Here is a 19594-nt window from a genome sequence, read left to right as displayed (position 1 = left end):
CCAGCTGCTTGCTATTCTTGTCCATCTGTAGGGATGGCCATTCAGTTGCTCAAGCCCAACATGTTCAAGCTCAGAGTCAGGATCTTTCTCAACTCAGGCCTTCTAAGAATTCTTCAGATGAGGAGGGCTGACACTGAGGAAAGAGCAGGGCCTCTAGAACAAGATGGATTTGGAATCAATTTGTATACAGTAAAATGTACCCCTTTAAAATGCATTTTTTGCTTTCAGGATCATGCACTGGATGAGTTTTGACAAATTTATATACCAGTGTAACCACCACTCCAAAGAAGATCTAAAATATTTCCAGTACTCTAGAAAGTACTCTCATTTTTCTTTGCAGTCAATTCCTGACTCTCTCCTGGCCTCAGGCAACCAGTGATCTGCTTTTAGTAGGTAAGTCCTCTTTTCTAAAATTTCAAATAAATATAATCATACAGTATGTACTCATCCATGTTGCGGCATTTATCAGCAGTTTGTTCCTTTTTACTGTTAAGTAGTATTCTATTGCATGGATCCTATTTGTTTATCCACTCACTTGATGAACTTTTCGGTTGTTTCTAGTTTTGGCTATCATGAATAAAGCAACTATGCACATTAATATACAGGTCTTGGGTGAATATGTTTTCCTTGACTAAGTAAGAGTGGAATTGCTAGGTCATATGTCAAGGATATATTTTACTTTAAAAGAAGCTGCCAATTTTGTTTTCTAACAAAATTGGTTACCATTTTATTCCCACCAGCAATGTAAGAGGTTCATTTGCTTCGTATCACAAAGGCTTTAAAAAATGTCATAAGTCATTTATGTACACGCCTAATTTGTCATTTACATAAGTACTCATTAATTCATCAAGAGGGATAGCTACTATGTGCTAAGCACTATGCCATATATATATCTATGTTTTCTTTTCCTGATAAAGCACTGCAATCGATTAAAAACACTTAACCCTAACTGGCACATACCAAACTGTTGATGTGCATTGAGGTTTATTTTTGTTTGTTTTTTTTAATATTAGCACCAAATTTTCGGGAACAGAGTAAAATTTACTTGTTGGGTGTTCTAAAGTTACATCTTAGAAAATACCATTTAAACACGTTTTCAGCTCTTCAAATATTAGCCTTAGAGCAAATTCCTGGAAAATTTGCACCAATTTATAACTATTGCAGCATTTTCACTTTTTTCCAATTCTTTATGAAGGCTTAAGTTTTTATCATGTCTATTCTTTTTGTATATCTTTAATAATTTTTAGTATAATTTTAGCATATCAACACATGTTCTTTAAAAAATATATATCCTATGAAACTCTTCTTACCATATTATTTGCTGAAACCTAAAAATGTAACCCTAAAAAACAGATGCTTATGCTTACTTCTCTTTTTGGAATCTTATGCTGTGTTCACTTATTGGTGTCCTCATAGTTGTATTATAGAAAGTTTCATATTTTTGAATGTCCAAATAATTTCCTGACAGTTCATATGTAAACAATGAATACAATTTTGATTTTAATGGAAATGTAAAATTATCATACAAACATCCAGGTATTTTATGATAAACCTAAAATAATTAGCATCTACTTACCTTAAAAAATTCCCTTTTTTCAATCATCTCATTACCATCTGTATCCAGCATTTTAAAAGCAACATGAAATCCAGAATGGGGTTCTGCAGTGAAGTGAAAAATGAATATTTAAATGTTGATGAAAAGCAAGTTATTTGTAGATAGACAGATCTTCAAATTTGACATACAGTAGCAGAAACTGTATGAGTAAGTGCCTACACAGAAAAATAATGACTTCTTATAACAATTCCAAAGGCTGATATTTGGTGTTATGGCTTTGTTCTCTGCCTTCTCCAACACCCTTTCCATAGGTGCTGCTGCTCTGCTAGTAAGTGTTCTGCCTTTCAATGCAAAATTAGTTTGTAGGCTTAATTTATTTCTTTAGCTCTACTAGAGGCTTTTCTATATTCTTACAGTACCTTGGTTATTTTCAAATTAATGATTACTTTTTATTTCCCTTTCTCAGAGTATTTAAACAACAACAACAACAACGTATTTTGCAATCACTTTACACTTAGGGAAATTTTGTAAAGATTACTGAGAGTCCACAGAGTCCTCTAATTTTTCTTTTCTTCTGAGACAGGGTCTCACCTGTCACCCAGGCTGGAGTGCAGTAGCGTGATCACAGCTCACTGCAGCCTCAACCTCCTGGGCTCAAGCAATCCTCCTACCTCAACCTCAACAAGTAGTTGGGACTACAGGTGTGCACCAACACACCTCGCAAATTTTTAATTTTTTTTGTAGAGATGGGGTTTTACCATGTTGCCCAAGCTGGTCTCAAACTCCTGGGCTCAAGCTAAAGTGCTGGGGTGGGCCCCCACACCTGGTCTTCCTCTAATGTTAACATCTTACATAACCACAGTACATTTATAAAGACTAAGAAATTAACATGGCACAGCATTATGAACTACACTATTGACTTTATCTGGGTTTTACGTTTTTTCACTAATGCTGTTTTCCTATTCTAGGATTAAATATAAGATACCATGTTGTATTTAGCTGTCATGTCTCCTGAGTCTTCTCTAATCTGTATCAGTGTCTCTCAGTCTTTCCTTGTTTTCCATGACCTTCACACTTTGAAGAGTACTGGTCAGGAATTTTGCATAATGTCAGATAAGCATTTTTAAAGCCTAGACTACCACTATGATTCTCTAGTTCAACAAACTTCCTACTAAAGAGACAAAGCTACGGGCTGCTATAGTGCACAGGAAGTAGAAGAGACCCAAAGAGATAACCTAATCCAACATTATCATTTTGCAGATATAGAAACTAAGGCATCAATAATTTTTTAATGATAAAGACATAAATACCAAACTTTTAAAATCCTGTTTGGTAAGAACAGAGAATTCCACATGATCTCTGAGAAAAACTGTAGGATACTTACTAGTGAGGATTGTAAGCAAGAAAAGATACTCAGTATATGAAATTAGCCCTGAAAGAGATAAAAACATACCAGAAAATAAGCTTTAGATGGTTTAGAATATACAGAGACATTAACATTGAAATTTCACCTAATTAAAAAATAATTTTACTTTAAATTACCTCTCTTTGATACAGTGGAAAATTTTTATAATAGTTGAAGTAGAGGCCTAATACTTAAAAAAAGAAACTATGTTTCATCAGGTACTATTACTAGTAAGGAGGTTGTGATGGTTGGTTTTAAGTGTCAGTTTGACTGTGTCACAGACTGAACATCTTGAGTATCCAGATTAAACATCATTTCTGGGTGTCTGTGAGATTAGCATTTAAACTGGTAGACTCGGTAAAGCAAGCTGTCCTCCCCAGTGTGGGTGGGCATTATCCACTCTGTTGAACAAAAAGCACAGGAAGGAGAAATTCACCCTTTTTTTCTGCCTCACTTCTTGAGCTGGAACATCTTATCTTCTACCCTCAGATGGGTTTACACCATTGGCTCCCCTGGTTCTCAGGCCTCCAAATGTGGACTGAATTACCCCACCAGCTTCTCTGGGTCTACAGCTTGCAGATGGCAGATCATGGGACTTCTGTACCTCCATAATTGCATGAGCCAATTCTTCACAGCCAACCTCTATCTAAATCTCCTATTGGTTCTGTTTCTCTGGAGAACATTGACTAATACAGAAGAAGAATCGAAGCTGGCTCGCAAATAACAGGCATCCACTACAAGTTTTATTTACATGGCACTTTATGTAACTTCTACTTAAATTTTTACTATTCATAACATCTCAAGTGAAGCAAATTTATAAATTCAGTAGAATAACAAACTTGGGTTATACTGAGAGTCAAATTACATTATTTAAAATGTACTAATTAGTTCTTTGTAGCAGTAACTTGATTTTTCCTTTGGGAAATCATTCTTTGTCAGTCTCAAATATGCAGTTTGGGTAGGATGACCCTACCTTTGTCTCTGCAAGTAAATACTAATTGGCTGAAGCCAATCACTGCATTTCTGTGGAACTGATGCAGGGATGGGCAAGTAGCTCAGGCCCAATCTAATAAGGAGGTTGCACTAGTCTGGCTCCAGGGACTGGTTCAGGGATGGGCTAACACCTAAGTTGGGCCACTCAGAGTAGTACAGCAGGATTTCTGATGCAAATGCTGGATCACTGACTTTCACACTTTTATTTTGTGCTGGGCTTTGGTGATGTGAGAATGTTATTCTCAGGAACGTGAGGCAATGGAGAGAGTGCCTGGAACTGCCAGAGGCCAGTATTTAGAGCAAGAGAATGTAGCCAATCTTTAATTGCCAGATCCAGAAAATGAATATGGTGATGTTTGAGCCCTGGATGAAGCTGGGTTTGAAGCTAACTCTGTCTAGTCACTAAACTTTCTTGCTTGCTCAAGTACATTGTGTCAGCTTTTCAGCTGCTTACACAGAAACGATATCTCAAAAACCATGGCTTCCTGATAAGCTAAAAAAACAATTGTTCCCTCTGGATCAAAAGATTGGTATAATAGCAAAATGCACAATTAACAATTAAAAACACTTTTTTAATCATGGAAAACTTCAATCATATGCAACAACAGAGAGAATAATATGATGAATAATTATATTAAATAACACAACGAAACTCAGCACCAATAATTATCAATTCATGGCAGGTCTTGCTTTATCTATATTCCTTTTCACTCCCTACCTCCCACTGTATTATTTTGAAACAAAACCCACATATACATATCATTTCATAGTAAAAAATTCAGCCTGTATATCTAAAAAAAACCTCCCTGCCAGATAGTTACCACACCTAAAAAAGTATCAATAATTCCTTAACATCTTCAAATTCAAATCAGCATTATCAATTTTCCTGTTTTAGAAAGTTTTCAAGTGTGTTCAAATGAGCATCCAAAGAAAAGTCCTTACATTGCACTTGGTGAGTAGGTCTCTTAAATCACCTGTGTTTAAATATTGTGGTAAAATAAACATAACATACAATTTACCATTTAAACCATTTTTAAGTTTGGGAGCATTAAGTAAATTCACACTGTTGTACAACCGTCATTAGAAATTTTTCATCATGCTAAACAGAAACACTGTACACATTAAATGTTAACTCCTGAATCCCACCACCCATTCCTGCCTCTAGCCCCTGTAACCTCTATTCCACTTTCTGTCTCTGTGAAGTTGCCTAGTCTATCTAGGTACCTAAGATGAATTATACGATATTTGTCCTTTTGTGATTTGCTTATTTCACTTGGCATAATGTTTTAAAGGTTCATTCATACTGCAGCATATGTCAGCACATCCTTCCTTTTTAAGGCTGAATAATATTCCATTGTACCTATGTACCACATTTTGTTTATCCACTCACCTGCTGATGGACATTTGGGGTGTTTCTACTATGTGGCTACTGTGAATAATGCAGCTACAAATATTGGTGTACAACTATTTATCTGAGCCCCTGCTTTCATTTCTTTTGGGTACATACCCAGAAGCAGAACTGCTGCATCATACGGTAATGCTGTTTAATTTTTTTTTTTTTTTTTTTTTTTTTTGAGATGGAGTCTTGCTCTGTCGCCCAGGGTGGAGTGCAGTGGTGCAATCTCGGCTCACTGCAAGCTCCGCCTCCCAGGTTCACACCATTCTCCTGCCTCAGCCTCCTGAGTAGATGGGACTACAGGCACCTGCCACCACGCCTGGCTAATTTTTTGTATTTTTAGTAGAGACGGGGTTTCACCGTGTTAGCCAGGATGACCTCGATCTCCTGACCTCGTGATCCGCCTGCCTCGACCTCCCAAAGTGCTGGGATTACAGGCGTGAGCCACTGCGCCTGGCCAATGCTGTTTAATTTTTGAGGAATCGCCCTACCTTTTCCACAGCAGCTGTGGAAATACAAATTCCCACCAAATTTCTCCACATCCTCAACACTTGTATTTTCTGCTTTTTTTTTTTTTAACCACCAACCTAATGAATGTGACGTGATATCTCATTGTGGTTCTGATTTGCATTTCCCTGATGATTAGTGACGTTGAGTACCTTTTCATGTGCTTTTCATGTGTATATCTTATTTTGAGAAATTTCTACTTGAGTCCTTTTCCAAATAAGAAAAGTTTTGTATAGTTCTTTACATACTCTGGTTATTATCCCTTATTATATATACGAATATATACGATTTGAAAATATTTTCTCCCATTTGTGTATCTTTTTTTCACTCTCTTGACAGTGTTCTTCGATTCACAAATGTTCTTAATTTTGATGTAGTCTAATTTCTTTCTTTCTTTCTTTTTTTTTTTTTTTGAACAAGGTCTCACTCTGTTTCCTGGGCTGCAGTGCAGTGGCACAGTAGTGGCTCACTGCAGCCTTGACCTCCCAGGTTCAAGTGATCCTCCCCACCTCTCAGCCTCCTGACTAGCTGGAACCACAGGCATGTGCCACCATGTCCAGCTAATTAAAATACTTTTTTTTTTTTTGGTAGAGACAGGGTCTTCCTATGTTGCCCTGGCTGGTCTTGAATTCCTGGGCTCAAGTGATCCTCCTGCCTCAGCCTCCCAAAGTGCTGGGACTGCAGGTGTGAGCCACTGTGCCCAGCCTTCCTGTCTCTTACGTCTCTCTTAATATATAGGTTTTCTCCCTTGTCTTTTTTGCCCCTACCTTTCAATTTAATTGTTGAAAAAGGTGGTCATTTGCCCTATAAAATTTCCAATAGTCTATAAAATTCTGATGACTGTATGTCCTTGGTATCATTTCACATGTTCCTCTACCTTCTGTGTTTTCTACAAACGGTACTTAAATCCAGATGTGTGCTAAGACTCAGGTTTGATTTTGACAAGAATTCTTACAGATGGTGTTGTATACTTCCATCAGGAGGCCAAAACGCAGATGTTTACAGAAAATACTAGATACCATAAAGAGATACGAATAGTAAGAGTTACAAGAGTTTAGAAAAATGTGCAGGCATTTCCAGAGTTTAGATGATCAAAGATGTCACAGAGGAAGTAATTCTAACAGTAATCTTTGAATGATTGGTCAAAATTTTAATTAAGTGGATGTGGTATAAATGGGAAAGCTATTTAAGACAGATGAAGCTGAATATGAAAACTGCAAAGTGATTGTCTGAAATAATGCTCATGTGGAAGCAGCAATGGGAAAAAAAAAACTACTATGGTAGTTCCGACAGGAAGAATAAAGAGCTGCAGAGGGTGATGACAGTGGGAATGTGTTTACCCTTCTGTGCAGGACACCATACCCTAATGGCTCCCAAGCAAATAAAGGAGGGAGTCAGGGCCAAAGGTAGTTCAGAGCAAGGAAAGCAAAAATGGTATTATTAGATGATTCCATGTTTTAACTATAAGTAAATATTTTAAATGTTTTCAATGGTTTCCTTTTTTTGAATTACCAACTTTTTGTTGTTTCTATTTTGGAGCAGGTGTACTTTTCTTTAACAAAAAGACGACAGTATGTTTTCAGATTTTCTTTTGCTTTAAACTATTTTGTCCTTCTATAAAGGGAGAATAAATTAAATGTGTTTTGTCATATCTTGTACCTGGGAGAAGTGCTCTAATGTTAGCTGAAAGATCAAAGTATTTCATTCTTTGGCAGCCTTAAGAATTTTTCTCATTTTCAAAGGAATATCGCAATGTGAAAAAAATGGCCAAACCTCTAGACTCCACTGGGCTTGATGCCAAAAGGAGACCTTGCTTTTCTTCTCTTTAGACACAGGTACAGGTCCTTTATGCAAGCAGAACTTTTTGAAAAAGAAAATTCCAGGGTCTTTCTTTGAAATACTGACTTAAATAAAAAGCTTGAATAATCACAGAGTTGAGACAGTATAAAAACAGTACCTTTCACTCTCAAGGTGGGTTATAAATAAACAAGGTAGTTCTACAACAGCATTCTAGGCATTTGCCCTCTGAAAATGTTTTTAAAGAAAACTGACACACGAGAATATTGACAGGAGAAACAGCTTAATATATATTTGTTATATCTAATTGTAAAGTAAATGCTGTTAAATGGCAATGATTCAAAACTACATTAGCACAGTATTTTAAATAATTTATGTTTAAAAGTTTGTTAAAGAATCTCTTAAGAGGGGCACTAGGAGAAACGAGTAAGTTCTGATTTTTTCCCCTCTTCACGTCAGACAACCAATATGTTCTCCTTGTAAACAAGGTTTGAGGGAGGCACATCTCACTCATCAATGTGAAAACCCAGTCATCACACTTAAGATGAATAAATTCTGTCAGTTACAATGCTTATCTAGAAATATTGAGACGGAACCATTCTAAAATATGATCTGCTGTTAAGTACAATTTTGTGAATCCTGTTTTCCAAAGAGACTGGATTATCTCACCTATTGCAAGAATATATTTATATCTTACAACATATCTCATAATTTATATTCAATATAGTTTTGAGGATGGTATTAAAATTATGCTCAGTTTAAAAAATATATATATAATAACCTACAACTTCTTCTTCCTTATAATAATACATGTTGGTAAATTATTTTCTTATTTTAGGAATGTACTACCTTTTGCTAGTTATGATAGAGATAAATTTTGATAGTTCTTATAAGTGGTAAAATGGAATATTTCAAAGGGTCCCAAGTATAACTAAGTTTTACATTGTTTTTCTTCAAATCACTATTAACAGCAACAGTGAAGTGTATCTTCTGAAGCTCTTATAAAATAAATATTTACATTAGTGTTTTTTTCTTTAAGTTGGAAATGTACACGTCAACTCATGTATTTCAGAGAACTAAAAAGTAACTGTTGTCTTTCTTCAAGATGTTTCCCTATTGCACTTATAAGCACTTCTTTCCTATACTATCAGATCACAATCAACATTACAGACAAGATATACAAAAGTCTCAGCCCTTCCACTGTATTAGGCTTCCTCACAATTTAATAAACAATTCTACTGTTCTGTTTGTTCAGTCAAAAACAATTTATTAAGCATATACCACGTGCTAGCCATTGCGCTTAGATCTCACAAGTTTACAAAGAAAAGGGCCTTTTCCCTCAAGGAATTTATATTCTAAGAAGTTAGCAGATGACACATAAACCAGCAATTATAATAAAACATGGCGAGAAAGAATATACAAAGAATGATGAGAATGCAGGGGAGGGAACCAATTTTTTTCTACTGAAGAAGTTAAAAATGATTCCCAGAAGAAGTGAAGCTTGTGCTAATTCTCCAATGAGCAGAAGGCTGGGAGAAGGTGGTGAGTCAGAGAGTAGAGGGAGAGAGAGAACGGCAAAGGGAAGAGCATGTGCAAAAGCATGAAAGCGTGAACAGACGTGGCACACTGTGCAGAATGGCAAGAGAGGACAGCAGGGAAGCTTGTGCAGGGCACAGGACACGAAGGGCTTATATACACCAAACTAAGGAAGTTGGATTTTATTTATTAAGTGACAAAGTTACTTGATCTGTTTCCTATTCTCTAGAGGTAGGGAGAAGAGAAGACGAATTTGATAAATACTTAGGTAAAATTGGAAAGACTTTGTGTTCGATTGAATATGAAGGGTGGGAGGGGCAAAGAGAGACAGAAAGGGTTTTAAGATATTTCTTGGGTTTGGGTGAGTTAGATGAACGCTGTTACTACCAAATGAGATCAAGAATACAGGAAGTGTTGGTTTAGAGGGAAGATGGTGAGTGCAGTTTGGCATATTCTGAATCCAAGGTAACTGAGAGAGATCCAAAACCAGGTTTCTGGCAGCTGGTTTGTATATACACAGATGGCTGAGGCTCAGGAGTGTAGCCTGGGCTGGAAGCACTGAAAGAGATTTGGGAGTCATCTCACGAACGCTAAAACCAAGGAGGCTGAAGAAGAGTAGTAAGTGAAGGACAAAGTTCTCTGAAGTGCCAATGTTTAATAGGCAGGAGGTGGAAGAGGGCCAACGACAGAGAGACTAGGACAGTGTGGTTTCAGAGAAATCAAGAGAACTTGTGACACAAAGATTTGCCTAATAACAGATCTTTTGCTGACACGATCTCAGGCACTGTGTCAGAAGTTTCACGTAAGTCACTGTAACCTTGAAGTAGATATTATCATCTCTATTTTACAGATGAAGTAGGCTTTAAAGCAGCTCATAAACCACAAGCTACACAGCAGCTGGGAGACTCTCTATATATTCAGCCTGTGAAGGCTTCTCACAATTAAAGACACTCTTCTTCCAGCTAGAATGTGGTACAGCAGATGTGTTGGAGGGATGGAGAAGGGGAAGGATCAGGGTTGAGACCCCAATCAGAGTGGGATAAAAGTACAGAGAAGCCTAAGTATAGAAAAGTCTAAGTTAAGGGTGGCCAGCATTTGGATGAATGGTGAGAGAGCAGATCTTACACCTTGCCCTTTCATAATACTTCTAACTCTTCCTAATTCTGTAACTCTCCAGTTCTGCCTCATCTTTTACCTGCCAATTGCTTAATTTTCTTGTCATCCTTAAGCTACATCTTACAGTCCTGATTTCCCTGCCAGTCCTTTATGAATGTAGGAATGTAAGTTGATTTTCCTCCCACAGCCACTGCATGTACATTTTAAAAATTTATCTTTGACTTTGTAATGAATGCTATGTATATTCTCTATCCTTACAGCCATTTACTGTTTCTGGTTCCTCTTAAAGCCTCCTTCCCTCACCTCTTCCCCTCTCATCATGCTCATTCCTCTATTTCTCGTATGAATATACTCATAGACTTTGCCTAAGGGGGGAAAATCCTTCCTATTTTTCTAATAGTTCATCACTAAGGTCTTTCTCCCAATCATCCAAAATACTGGGTCTTAATTCTCCTTCAAAAAAAAAAAAATCCTGGAAATACACGATTAATGCTGTTGTTCATTCTGAGAAAATAAATAGTCCTCCAACTATGTAAATAACAAATAAAACTATCTAATGAAGAAAATGTGTGTGCAGGCTGATGAATTTATCTCCTTGATAGTTAGAAAGATTATCTACTATGTCTCTCTCTCCGAAAGTTAAAAAAATAAAAATAAAAATAAGTTACTGGGGTGGCCACTGAGGGGGTTGGGGAGGCTACGCAAGGTGGCGAGCCCGGGCAGCCAGAGCAGCCCCCGCCCCAGCCATACCCACCACCACCCCAGCAGCAGCACAAGGAATAGATGGCAGCCAAGGCCAGGTAAGCCGTGGTGTCCCCCATGGACGACGGGTTTCTGAGCCTGGACTCACCCTCCTACGTCCTGTACAGCGACAGAGCAGAATGGGCTGATATAGATCTAGTGCTGCAGAATGATGGCCCCAATTCTGTGGTCCAGATTGTTTACAGTGACAAATATACACTCTGGAAATGATTAAACTAGTATCACATAATGAAAGTGCCTGCAACTATTTGAAAGGAATTTTGCAGGATTGTGGTCTTTCCAAATATCCTAATCTGTTAAGTCAATTACTTGATTTACAACCGAGTCATAGTTCCTCCTATCTAATTGCCTTTCTTGTGGATATCTATGAAGACATGCTAGAAAACCAGTGTGACAAAAAGGAAGACATTCTTAATAAAGCATTACAGTTATGTGAGATCCTAGCTCAAGAAAAGGACACTATAAGAAAGGAATATTGGAGATAGATTGGAAGATCCCTTCAAAGCAAACACAGCACAGAAAATGACTCATCAACAAACGTACAGCAATAACACCATCCAGAAGAACTTGATGGAATACTTTTAGTTTTTATTAAGGGACCCTGCAGGAGTTTAAAACGAGAGTGGTCCTTCCCTTTGCCTGTGGTGTTAAAGTGCATCACACAGGTATTGCTTTTTAACAAGAAGTGATGCTCCTTGGGTGCTGCTGCTACTCAAGACTAGCTCTAAGTAATGTGATTCTTCTAAAGCAAAGTCATTGGATGGGAGAAGGAGGCAAAAGTCCCATAAAGGAACTTTTGTAGTTTTATCAACATGTAATCAAATCCCTTAGCATCATCTCCTCCCTCAGTAGTACACGCGTGAAGATTTGTAGCAGTAATAACTGCAGGTCATTTGTATGTAATGGATATGAGGTAGCTGAAGTTTGGTTCAGTAAGCAGGGAATACAGTGGTTCCATCAGAGCTGGTCTGCACACTCACGTTACCTTGCTATCACTGTAACCAACTAATGCCAAAAGAACGGTTTTGTAATAAAAGCATAGCTGTATCTAAAAACAAAAACAAACAAAAAAAGAAGTTACCGATAATCTTTCTCAGTATCCTCTAAAAACAAGTACCTATTTTTTCCCCCTTATGGCACAGAGGCAGCAAAGCTGGTAAAGAAATACTACAATCCTTCTGGAGACCAGAACCCTGACTTCCGGATGTGACTACAATCTAACAGGATTCTCTAATGCAGACTAGCAGGAGGTATGAACACCCCTCCCAAGTCTTCCTCTGCCAATACGAAAAGCTGCTCCACAAATCTTGCCCCTATACGTAGAGGCTGAACAGAGACAACACTGATCTCAATTTCAAGAAGAAACTAAAGAACATCTACAGATTTTTCTTCTATCTGAAGAGTCAAAACTGTAATTAAACTGCAATAACTTTCTATCTTGTCTTCAAATCTCATTGTCACTTTCAAAACTTCCATTAACCCATTTCATATAATCTCCACTACCATTTGCTATCTTCTTCATACCAAGAAAATAAAATGTTTGCTTACTGCTCTTTGAAATTCCAACTCTTTTCATACTTATGCCTCAAAAATATTACTTGTCAATAAAAAGAAAAAAATTTTACTTGTCATTTGCCAAGTACTCTCCCAATTTTCTCCAAAGTTTGTTAAATCTCATTCAAATCTTCATTATCTCCCACGAGATAGAGAATTTCTCAGTGCTCTTTCAGGACTGACTAGTGAGCCCCTTCCTTCAAACTCACCCCACTAGAATGATCTAATTGTTTGCTTCCCCAACTTAGGTGGTTCTTGTTGAATTTCATCAAAGGAGACAGAGAGGAAACAACTAGGATGGTGAGAAAAGCAATACAACAAAGTATGGGGTCATAGAAGCCAAAACAAGGGGCTGTTCTGACGTAGATAATATATCAAATACTGCCGAGGTCACATAAGCTGAGACTACAAAATGTCCTCATTGAACTGGTAACAAGGAGGTCACTGGTGATTATGACAAAACAGTGTCCATGGTGGAGTGGGTATCAGGCTGAAATGAGCTGAATGAATGAATGAGAGGTGAGGAAGTGAACACAACACACTGAGGAGATATGGGGGTAAAGGAAAAATTTTTTACCCTAAAAATGGGACATACTTTTAAGTTTACATAAGGTAGGAATAAAGTAGAGGGAAACAAACTGGTGATGTGGTAAAATAGGGAAAAATATCAAAGTAGAAAAGTCTTGAAAGGGCAAGAAAAGAGGCCTAGAGCAAATACAGAGACATGGGCTTATGTTGTAAGGAATAGATCTATAAAGGTAGCAAAGACAGACAAGATAGATGCAACTGTAAGATGCAGATGCAATAGCAGATTTGGAGGTGAGTTCTTTTTTCCTTTATGTAAAGAAAAAATGCCTTAAAAAGTTTATTAAATTCCACAGTCTACAGGATATACTTCATAATGAATCCAACTAATTTTAATAATTATCTTTATGATTCTGAGTATAGAATGATTTTAGATATATATTTTTGTAATCAATAGTAAGGCAGTGCAATATTTTTTTTTTTTTTGAGGCAGAGTCTTGCTCTGTCTCCCAGGCTGGAGTGCAGTGGTGCAATCTCGGCTCACTGCAAGCTCCGCCCTCCGGGTTCACGCCATTCCCCTGCCTCAGCCTCCCGAGTAGCTGGGAATACAGGCGCCTGCCACCACGCCTGGCTGATTTTTTGTATTTTTAGTAGAGACGGGGTTTCACCGTGTTAGCCAGGATGGTCTTGATCCCCTGACCTCGTGATCCGCCCGCCTCGGCCTCCCAAAGTGCTGGGATTACAGGTGTGAGCCACCGCGCCCAGCCAAGGCAGTGCAATTCTTAAAAATTCTATTTGTGTTTAATACTGCCACAATCAGATTTTTCTTCTTCAATTAAGTGACTGCATTCTGTGACTAATACACTTTGAAATAACTGTATACCATATTAAATATGGTAATACACTGAATAGCCCTAATTTAAAAAAATAGCTGGGGAAAAGAAAAAATATCCTACTACAGTTGCAGGTCATTAACTATTAAGCTGATAAAACGTTGCTCATTAGGAGGCAGAACTTTCTTCTAGTATATCTTAGAAATAATTCACATCAAAGTCAAATATTTTGATAAAGAAGAGATAAAAATTAGAGGATAATTTCATGTTTTTATTCAGATATTTGATAAAGAAGAGGCCGAGGCATGAAAATCACTTGAACCCAGGAGGTGGAAGTTGCAGTGAGCCAAGATCATGCCACTGTGCTCTAGTCTGGGCGTGAGACTCTCTCTAAAAAAAAAAGATTTGATGCATTATTTCTAAAATGTATGAAAGCGTTACTATAAAATGGATCTAATTTTGTTGACAAAATAATACCAAGTAATCCTTTTTAAATTTTTAAATATTTCCTTTCCCTTTTCTTTTTTTTTGAGACAAGGTCTCATTCTGTTGCCTAGGCTGGAGTATAGCAGTACAATCACGGCTCACTGAAGCCAGCTTCTTAGGATCAAGTGATTCTCTCCCACCTCAGCCTCCCAAATAGAGGGTATTACAGGCATGAGCCACCATGTGCAGCTCATTTTTTAATTTTTTGTGGAGAACGGGTCTCCCTATGTTGTCTAGGTTGGTCTTGAACTCCTGGGCTCGAGTGATCCTCCTGCCTTGGCCTCCCAAAGTGCTGGGGTTACAGGCATGAGCCACTATGCCTGGCCCCAATTAATACTAATTGGGAAGAAGACCAACATAAATTATTCAAAGTTTTAACTGGAAAATATTTCAAAAAACATGTAGTTTTCATACTTTCAATACACAGAAAGGCTAAAACTGCATAGCAAAAATACTCAAGGGATTCACTGAAATAGATCAGGATAATTTGTAATTAGCATGTAGTTAATTTTAGATGAGCATCTATTATGTGTCAGAGAATGTTTTTAGGCAACATACCAAGCAACTGGGGATATAAAAATAACCACAAATATTTTTCCACTTTGAGATTATGGCTTAATTAAGAAAGATTAGAAATCAGAGAGTACAGTATAACAAAATACAAAAAATGAGAAAGCATAAGGCTCTGTTTATTGGTTTCACAGATGATTTCATAGAGTAGGGTAGCTGAGAAGTGGAAGCTGTTTAGCAGGGAGCAGGAGTATGGTATTCCATATAAAGGTCATAGGCAGCACTTGAGGCACTACCAGGAGTCTGGAAGGTGAATGCAGCGATGAAGCTGTCCAGGTACTTCTTTTCAGAAGCACAGTATGCTTCTAAGGTCTTGAAATGGGGTTCTCTTTTCAGTTTTTAAAGATTAATCTCTTATCTCTCATTTTTTTTTCCTTAAGATGATTTAAATTTTCTCTCTTCTGTTTTTATTTTTTACATTTTTCTTGAAAACAGTTTTTAATAGATTTTCTAAAATCACATTATATTTATGTAGAGTTTTACACAAAAGCTGAATTAATCTACTCTGGTTCTCATATTCTGCCTTTAGGTCAAAATTATTATAGAACCCTCCCCAGCCTTCCTTACTTCAGGAAAAAAACATCAAATAATCGTAAGATAACTCAGTTTATATCCACAGAGATTATCTGAGTTTTCACAACTGGTAAATATCTTTCTTAAGAGTCTCAAAATGCTCCCAGAAATGTATGTATCATGGAAAGGTACCTCAAAGCCATAGCTCTGATCTAAATATTGGTACTTGAAATTTAAACATCTTGCTTAAAATCTACTTTAAAATGCCAAATTAGTAATTTCCTAAAGTAAAACCTTACAAAATGTTAACTATGATTTAAAAAATACCATTTATTTACAAACTCATTAATAAGAGGCTAAGGCCCAGTTAATATTAAATCTTACAAAAAACATATAGCAATATTACCAATTAAAAACTTAAAATGTACCAGACACACGGCAAGAAAACTAAAACCAACTTGCCCAAGGTTACACAGCTAACTAATAGAGCTAGGAATCTAAACCAGGCTTAAAACCCATGTTCTTAATATTTTTTAAGGCTACATACCAGATACTATAAATGTTTAAAACATCTCATTTTATTAAATTCTTTCAACAATCCCATAAGGAAGGCATTATTATCTTATTTTAAAAGGTGATGAAAGTGAGGATGAAAGAGATTAAGTAATTTCCCCGGGTCATAAAACTAGCAAAAATTTGAATTTAAGTCTGTCAACTTCAAAACACGCACTTTTGTTCACTAATCATATACTACATTCCAGTAAATTCCCACTATAAAAAATTTAGGAGCTTGTTAACCTCAAAGTATATAGGGATGTTCTGGTGCTATGACTGGAATGAATTGGTAAGGGGTGGGGTGAAGTGGGTATAAAGATAAGTAGACAGTTTAGTATAAGGAACTAATACTCATAGAATATAATGAAAGTCCACTAAATATTGATACAGAATGTACAGAAATAGATATTTATCAATAAACAATAAATGATTAATATTGATTTTATGGAGTTATACCTTTGTGATATTTTTCTTCTCCATGGAGTGTTATATGATAAACTTATTTTCAATTTAAAACTGAATTTTTTTTTTTTTTTGAGACACGGTCTTGCTCTGTTGCCCAGGTGACCACACACAGCTCACTGCAATTGCAACCTCAGCCTCTCGAGCTCAAGCGATCCTCTCACCTCACCCTCCCAAGTAGCTGGGACTACAGGTGTGCATCACCACGCCTGGCTAATTTTTCTTTTACATTGTTTGTAGACATAGAGACTTGCTATACTGCCCAGACTGGTCTTGAACTCCTGGGCTCAAGCTATCCTCTTGCTTCGGCCTCCCAAAGTGCTGGGATTACAGGTGTGAGCTAATGCACTCAGCCATAAAATTAATGTTGATTTGAGAATGTTGTAAATCTCTTGAGATAACTGTAAAAGCTCTGCTGCATTCAATGAAAGGTTATAAACCACTGATTTAGAAATTACATTTGTTTCTTAATTCTCCAATTCCTTCTTTAGACAACAGGAAACAATAATTAATTTATCACCAACCTCAGGTGAACACTTTTTCTACACTTATAAAATAGAGTGGTCCATCTCTCAGATCCTTGATAAGGTTCACTAAATTAACTATGCCAACTTCTATTTTAGCTGTCTATTTCTACGATCACTCCCTGAACCCTGAAATCACCTGCAAGTGCTTCAGCTTAGAAACTGTAAATTCAGACACCTACTCTATGACCATGGTTGTTTTCTGCTCTTGGACATCCACTACATCTGTTTTCAACCTCACTGGCAGCTTTCTCTCTAGGCTTTTTTCTATTCCTGGAGTTTATTATTAAAGGGGATTTTTTTCACTTTTGACTTTCCTACTTTCTTTTTAGATTTTTCTTTCTATTTTACTTTCTTCTCTATTGTCTCTGCTTAGACTCCATGGCTCATTAGTTAAAACCTCTCTTGCTCCTAACATTGTTAACTCCCTAGGCCATGACGTCCTCCATTCCCCTGCCTAGCAAATCCTAACTGTCCAACTATTCTATTCTACAACTACACTGATCAATGACTCTATTCTTTCATAATCTACGTTCTCTTCTAGTCCTTGAAGGATTCCCAGAAGTCTTTCTGTTTCTCTCATCAGTTCTTTTTCCATATCCCAGAAGCTACTTCAAACCTTCTTTCTCCATAAAGCTCAGACCTACTATATCCAACATTTTCTTTCTTTCTTTTTTTTTTTTTTTGAGACGGAGTTTCACTCTTGTTGCCCAGGCTGGAGTGTAATGGCACGATCTCGGCTCACTGCAACCTCTGCCTCCCAGGTTCAAGTGATTCTCCTACCTCAGCCTCCTGAGTAGCTGGGATTACAGGCACCCGCCACCATGCCTGGCTAATTGTGTTTTTAGTAGAGACAGGGTTTCACCATGTTGGCCAGGCTGGTCTCGAACTCTGGACCTCAGGTGATCCGGCTGCCTTGGCCTCACTGGCCTCCCAAAGTGCTGGGATTACAGGCGTGAGCCACCGCACCTGGCCCTAAATCCTATTTTATAAAGAAAATCAAGGCTACTCCAAAACACCTCCCTCATTTGCTTGCCAGTAATTTGCAAATATCTGCATAAAGTGCTCATTTGTTCACCCTTTTCTCCTGATACAATGGGAAAGACATCCTCCCTGTGGAATGCTGATCCTTCCTTCCACTCCTATTCTGAAGCTAATCCCTTCTTTCCTATTTTCCAGGATTTTGTCCTATTCATAATTCCTTTGTATTGTCCACCCCTCCTTCTCATCAACAAGAAACATGCTCACCACCTAAAATAAACCAATATTCTCTTGGCCTTTTTTCTCTACCCTTAGCTACTACCCTCTAACTCCTCTGTTCATGACCATGTCTCTCAAGAGGTCTGCGTTTACTTTTCTCATATCCGCCCTCACTTCTCAGCGTTCTGCAACTTGGCTTTAGATCTCATCCTATCACTGACCTGTATAGTCGGCCCTCAACATCCATGCATTCAACCAACCATGTATCAAAAATATTAAAAAAAAAAAAAGGTCTGGTGTGGTGGCTCATCCCTGTAATCCCATCACTTTCAATGGCCAAGTCAGGAGGACTGCTTGAGCCCAGGAGTTTGAGGCCAGCCTGAGCAACACAGTGAGACCCTTGTCTATACTAAAATTAAAAAAAATTAGCCACGTATGGTGGTGCACACCTGCAGTCCCAGCAGGCTGCAGCAGGAGGACTGCTTGAGCCCCAGAGTTTGATGCTGCCAGGAGCTATGACTGCGCCACTGCACTCCAACCCAGCAACAGGGCAAGACCCTGTCTCAAAAAAAAAAACACCCCCAAACAACCCACACCAACACAAATAAAAAAAATAGAGTTACAGAATATAACAACTATATACATAGCATTTACATTGTATTGCGTATTATAAGTAATCTAGAGATGATTTGAACTATATGGGAGGATGTTTGTAGGTTATACGCAAATATGATGCCATTTTATATCAGGATCTTGAGCATTCTTGGACTTTGGTATCCAAGGGGGGTCCTGGAACTAATACCCCATAGATTATAAGGGACCACTGTACTTGTTAAAATGTCAAACACTTCCAGCTGCTAAATACAGTGGATACTTCTCAGTCCTTAGTTCACTCAACTCCCTAAATTTACTTGGTTTTGACGTTTGATAAGTTCCCTTTTTCTTTAACACTTTCTCTACTTGGCTTCTATGATAACACTCTCCTGGCGTTCCTCTACCTCTCTGATCACTCTGCCATGACCTCTTTCCGTCCACTCCCCTAAGTGGTGGTGGTTCCTCTGGATGCCCTTGAAGGCTTCTCATCTTTTATTTTAGATACTCTGCCTCATACCCTCTCCAGGCTTTAATTAACATTGATGTTTTAATAATTTATCTGTAATTGCTCAAAGGCTTTGAAAAAGTTACCTCCTACTTACTTTATGTTTTAAAAACACCTATTAAATAACATGGTACAAATCTCATACCTTAATTCCTTAATAATACTTCAGTTAAAGAAAACACGTAACTAGAAATTTAACAACAAAT

The 19594-nt window shown here is 37.6% G+C and overlaps 1 protein-coding gene and 1 non-coding gene across 3 annotated transcripts in view; both read right to left on the bottom strand.

Annotated features, from left to right (window-relative positions):
* The window catches only part of MICU2 (mitochondrial calcium uptake 2), a 113746-nt gene that overhangs the window by 28241 nt on the left and 65911 nt on the right, over window positions 1–19594 (bottom strand). For both annotated transcript variants that reach the window (XM_003273102.4, XM_030813248.1), the window contains exons 5-6: window positions 2940–2987; window positions 1577–1659 (exon numbers count right to left, since the gene is read on the bottom strand). In XM_003273102.4, the coding sequence (XP_003273150.1) occupies window positions 1577–1659; window positions 2940–2987 (131 nt within the window). The remainder of the gene's footprint in view (window positions 1–1576; window positions 1660–2939; window positions 2988–19594) is intronic.
* Window positions 8107–8207, bottom strand: LOC115835336. Its single transcript, XR_004030321.1, has one exon. It is a non-coding gene; the product is annotated as a small nucleolar RNA U13 (small nucleolar RNA).

Source organism: Nomascus leucogenys, chromosome 5, assembly GCF_006542625.1.
Source record: "Nomascus leucogenys isolate Asia chromosome 5, Asia_NLE_v1, whole genome shotgun sequence".
NCBI lineage: Eukaryota > Metazoa > Chordata > Mammalia > Primates > Hylobatidae > Nomascus > Nomascus leucogenys.
This window is presented reverse-complemented; position numbering and strand designations above follow the sequence as displayed.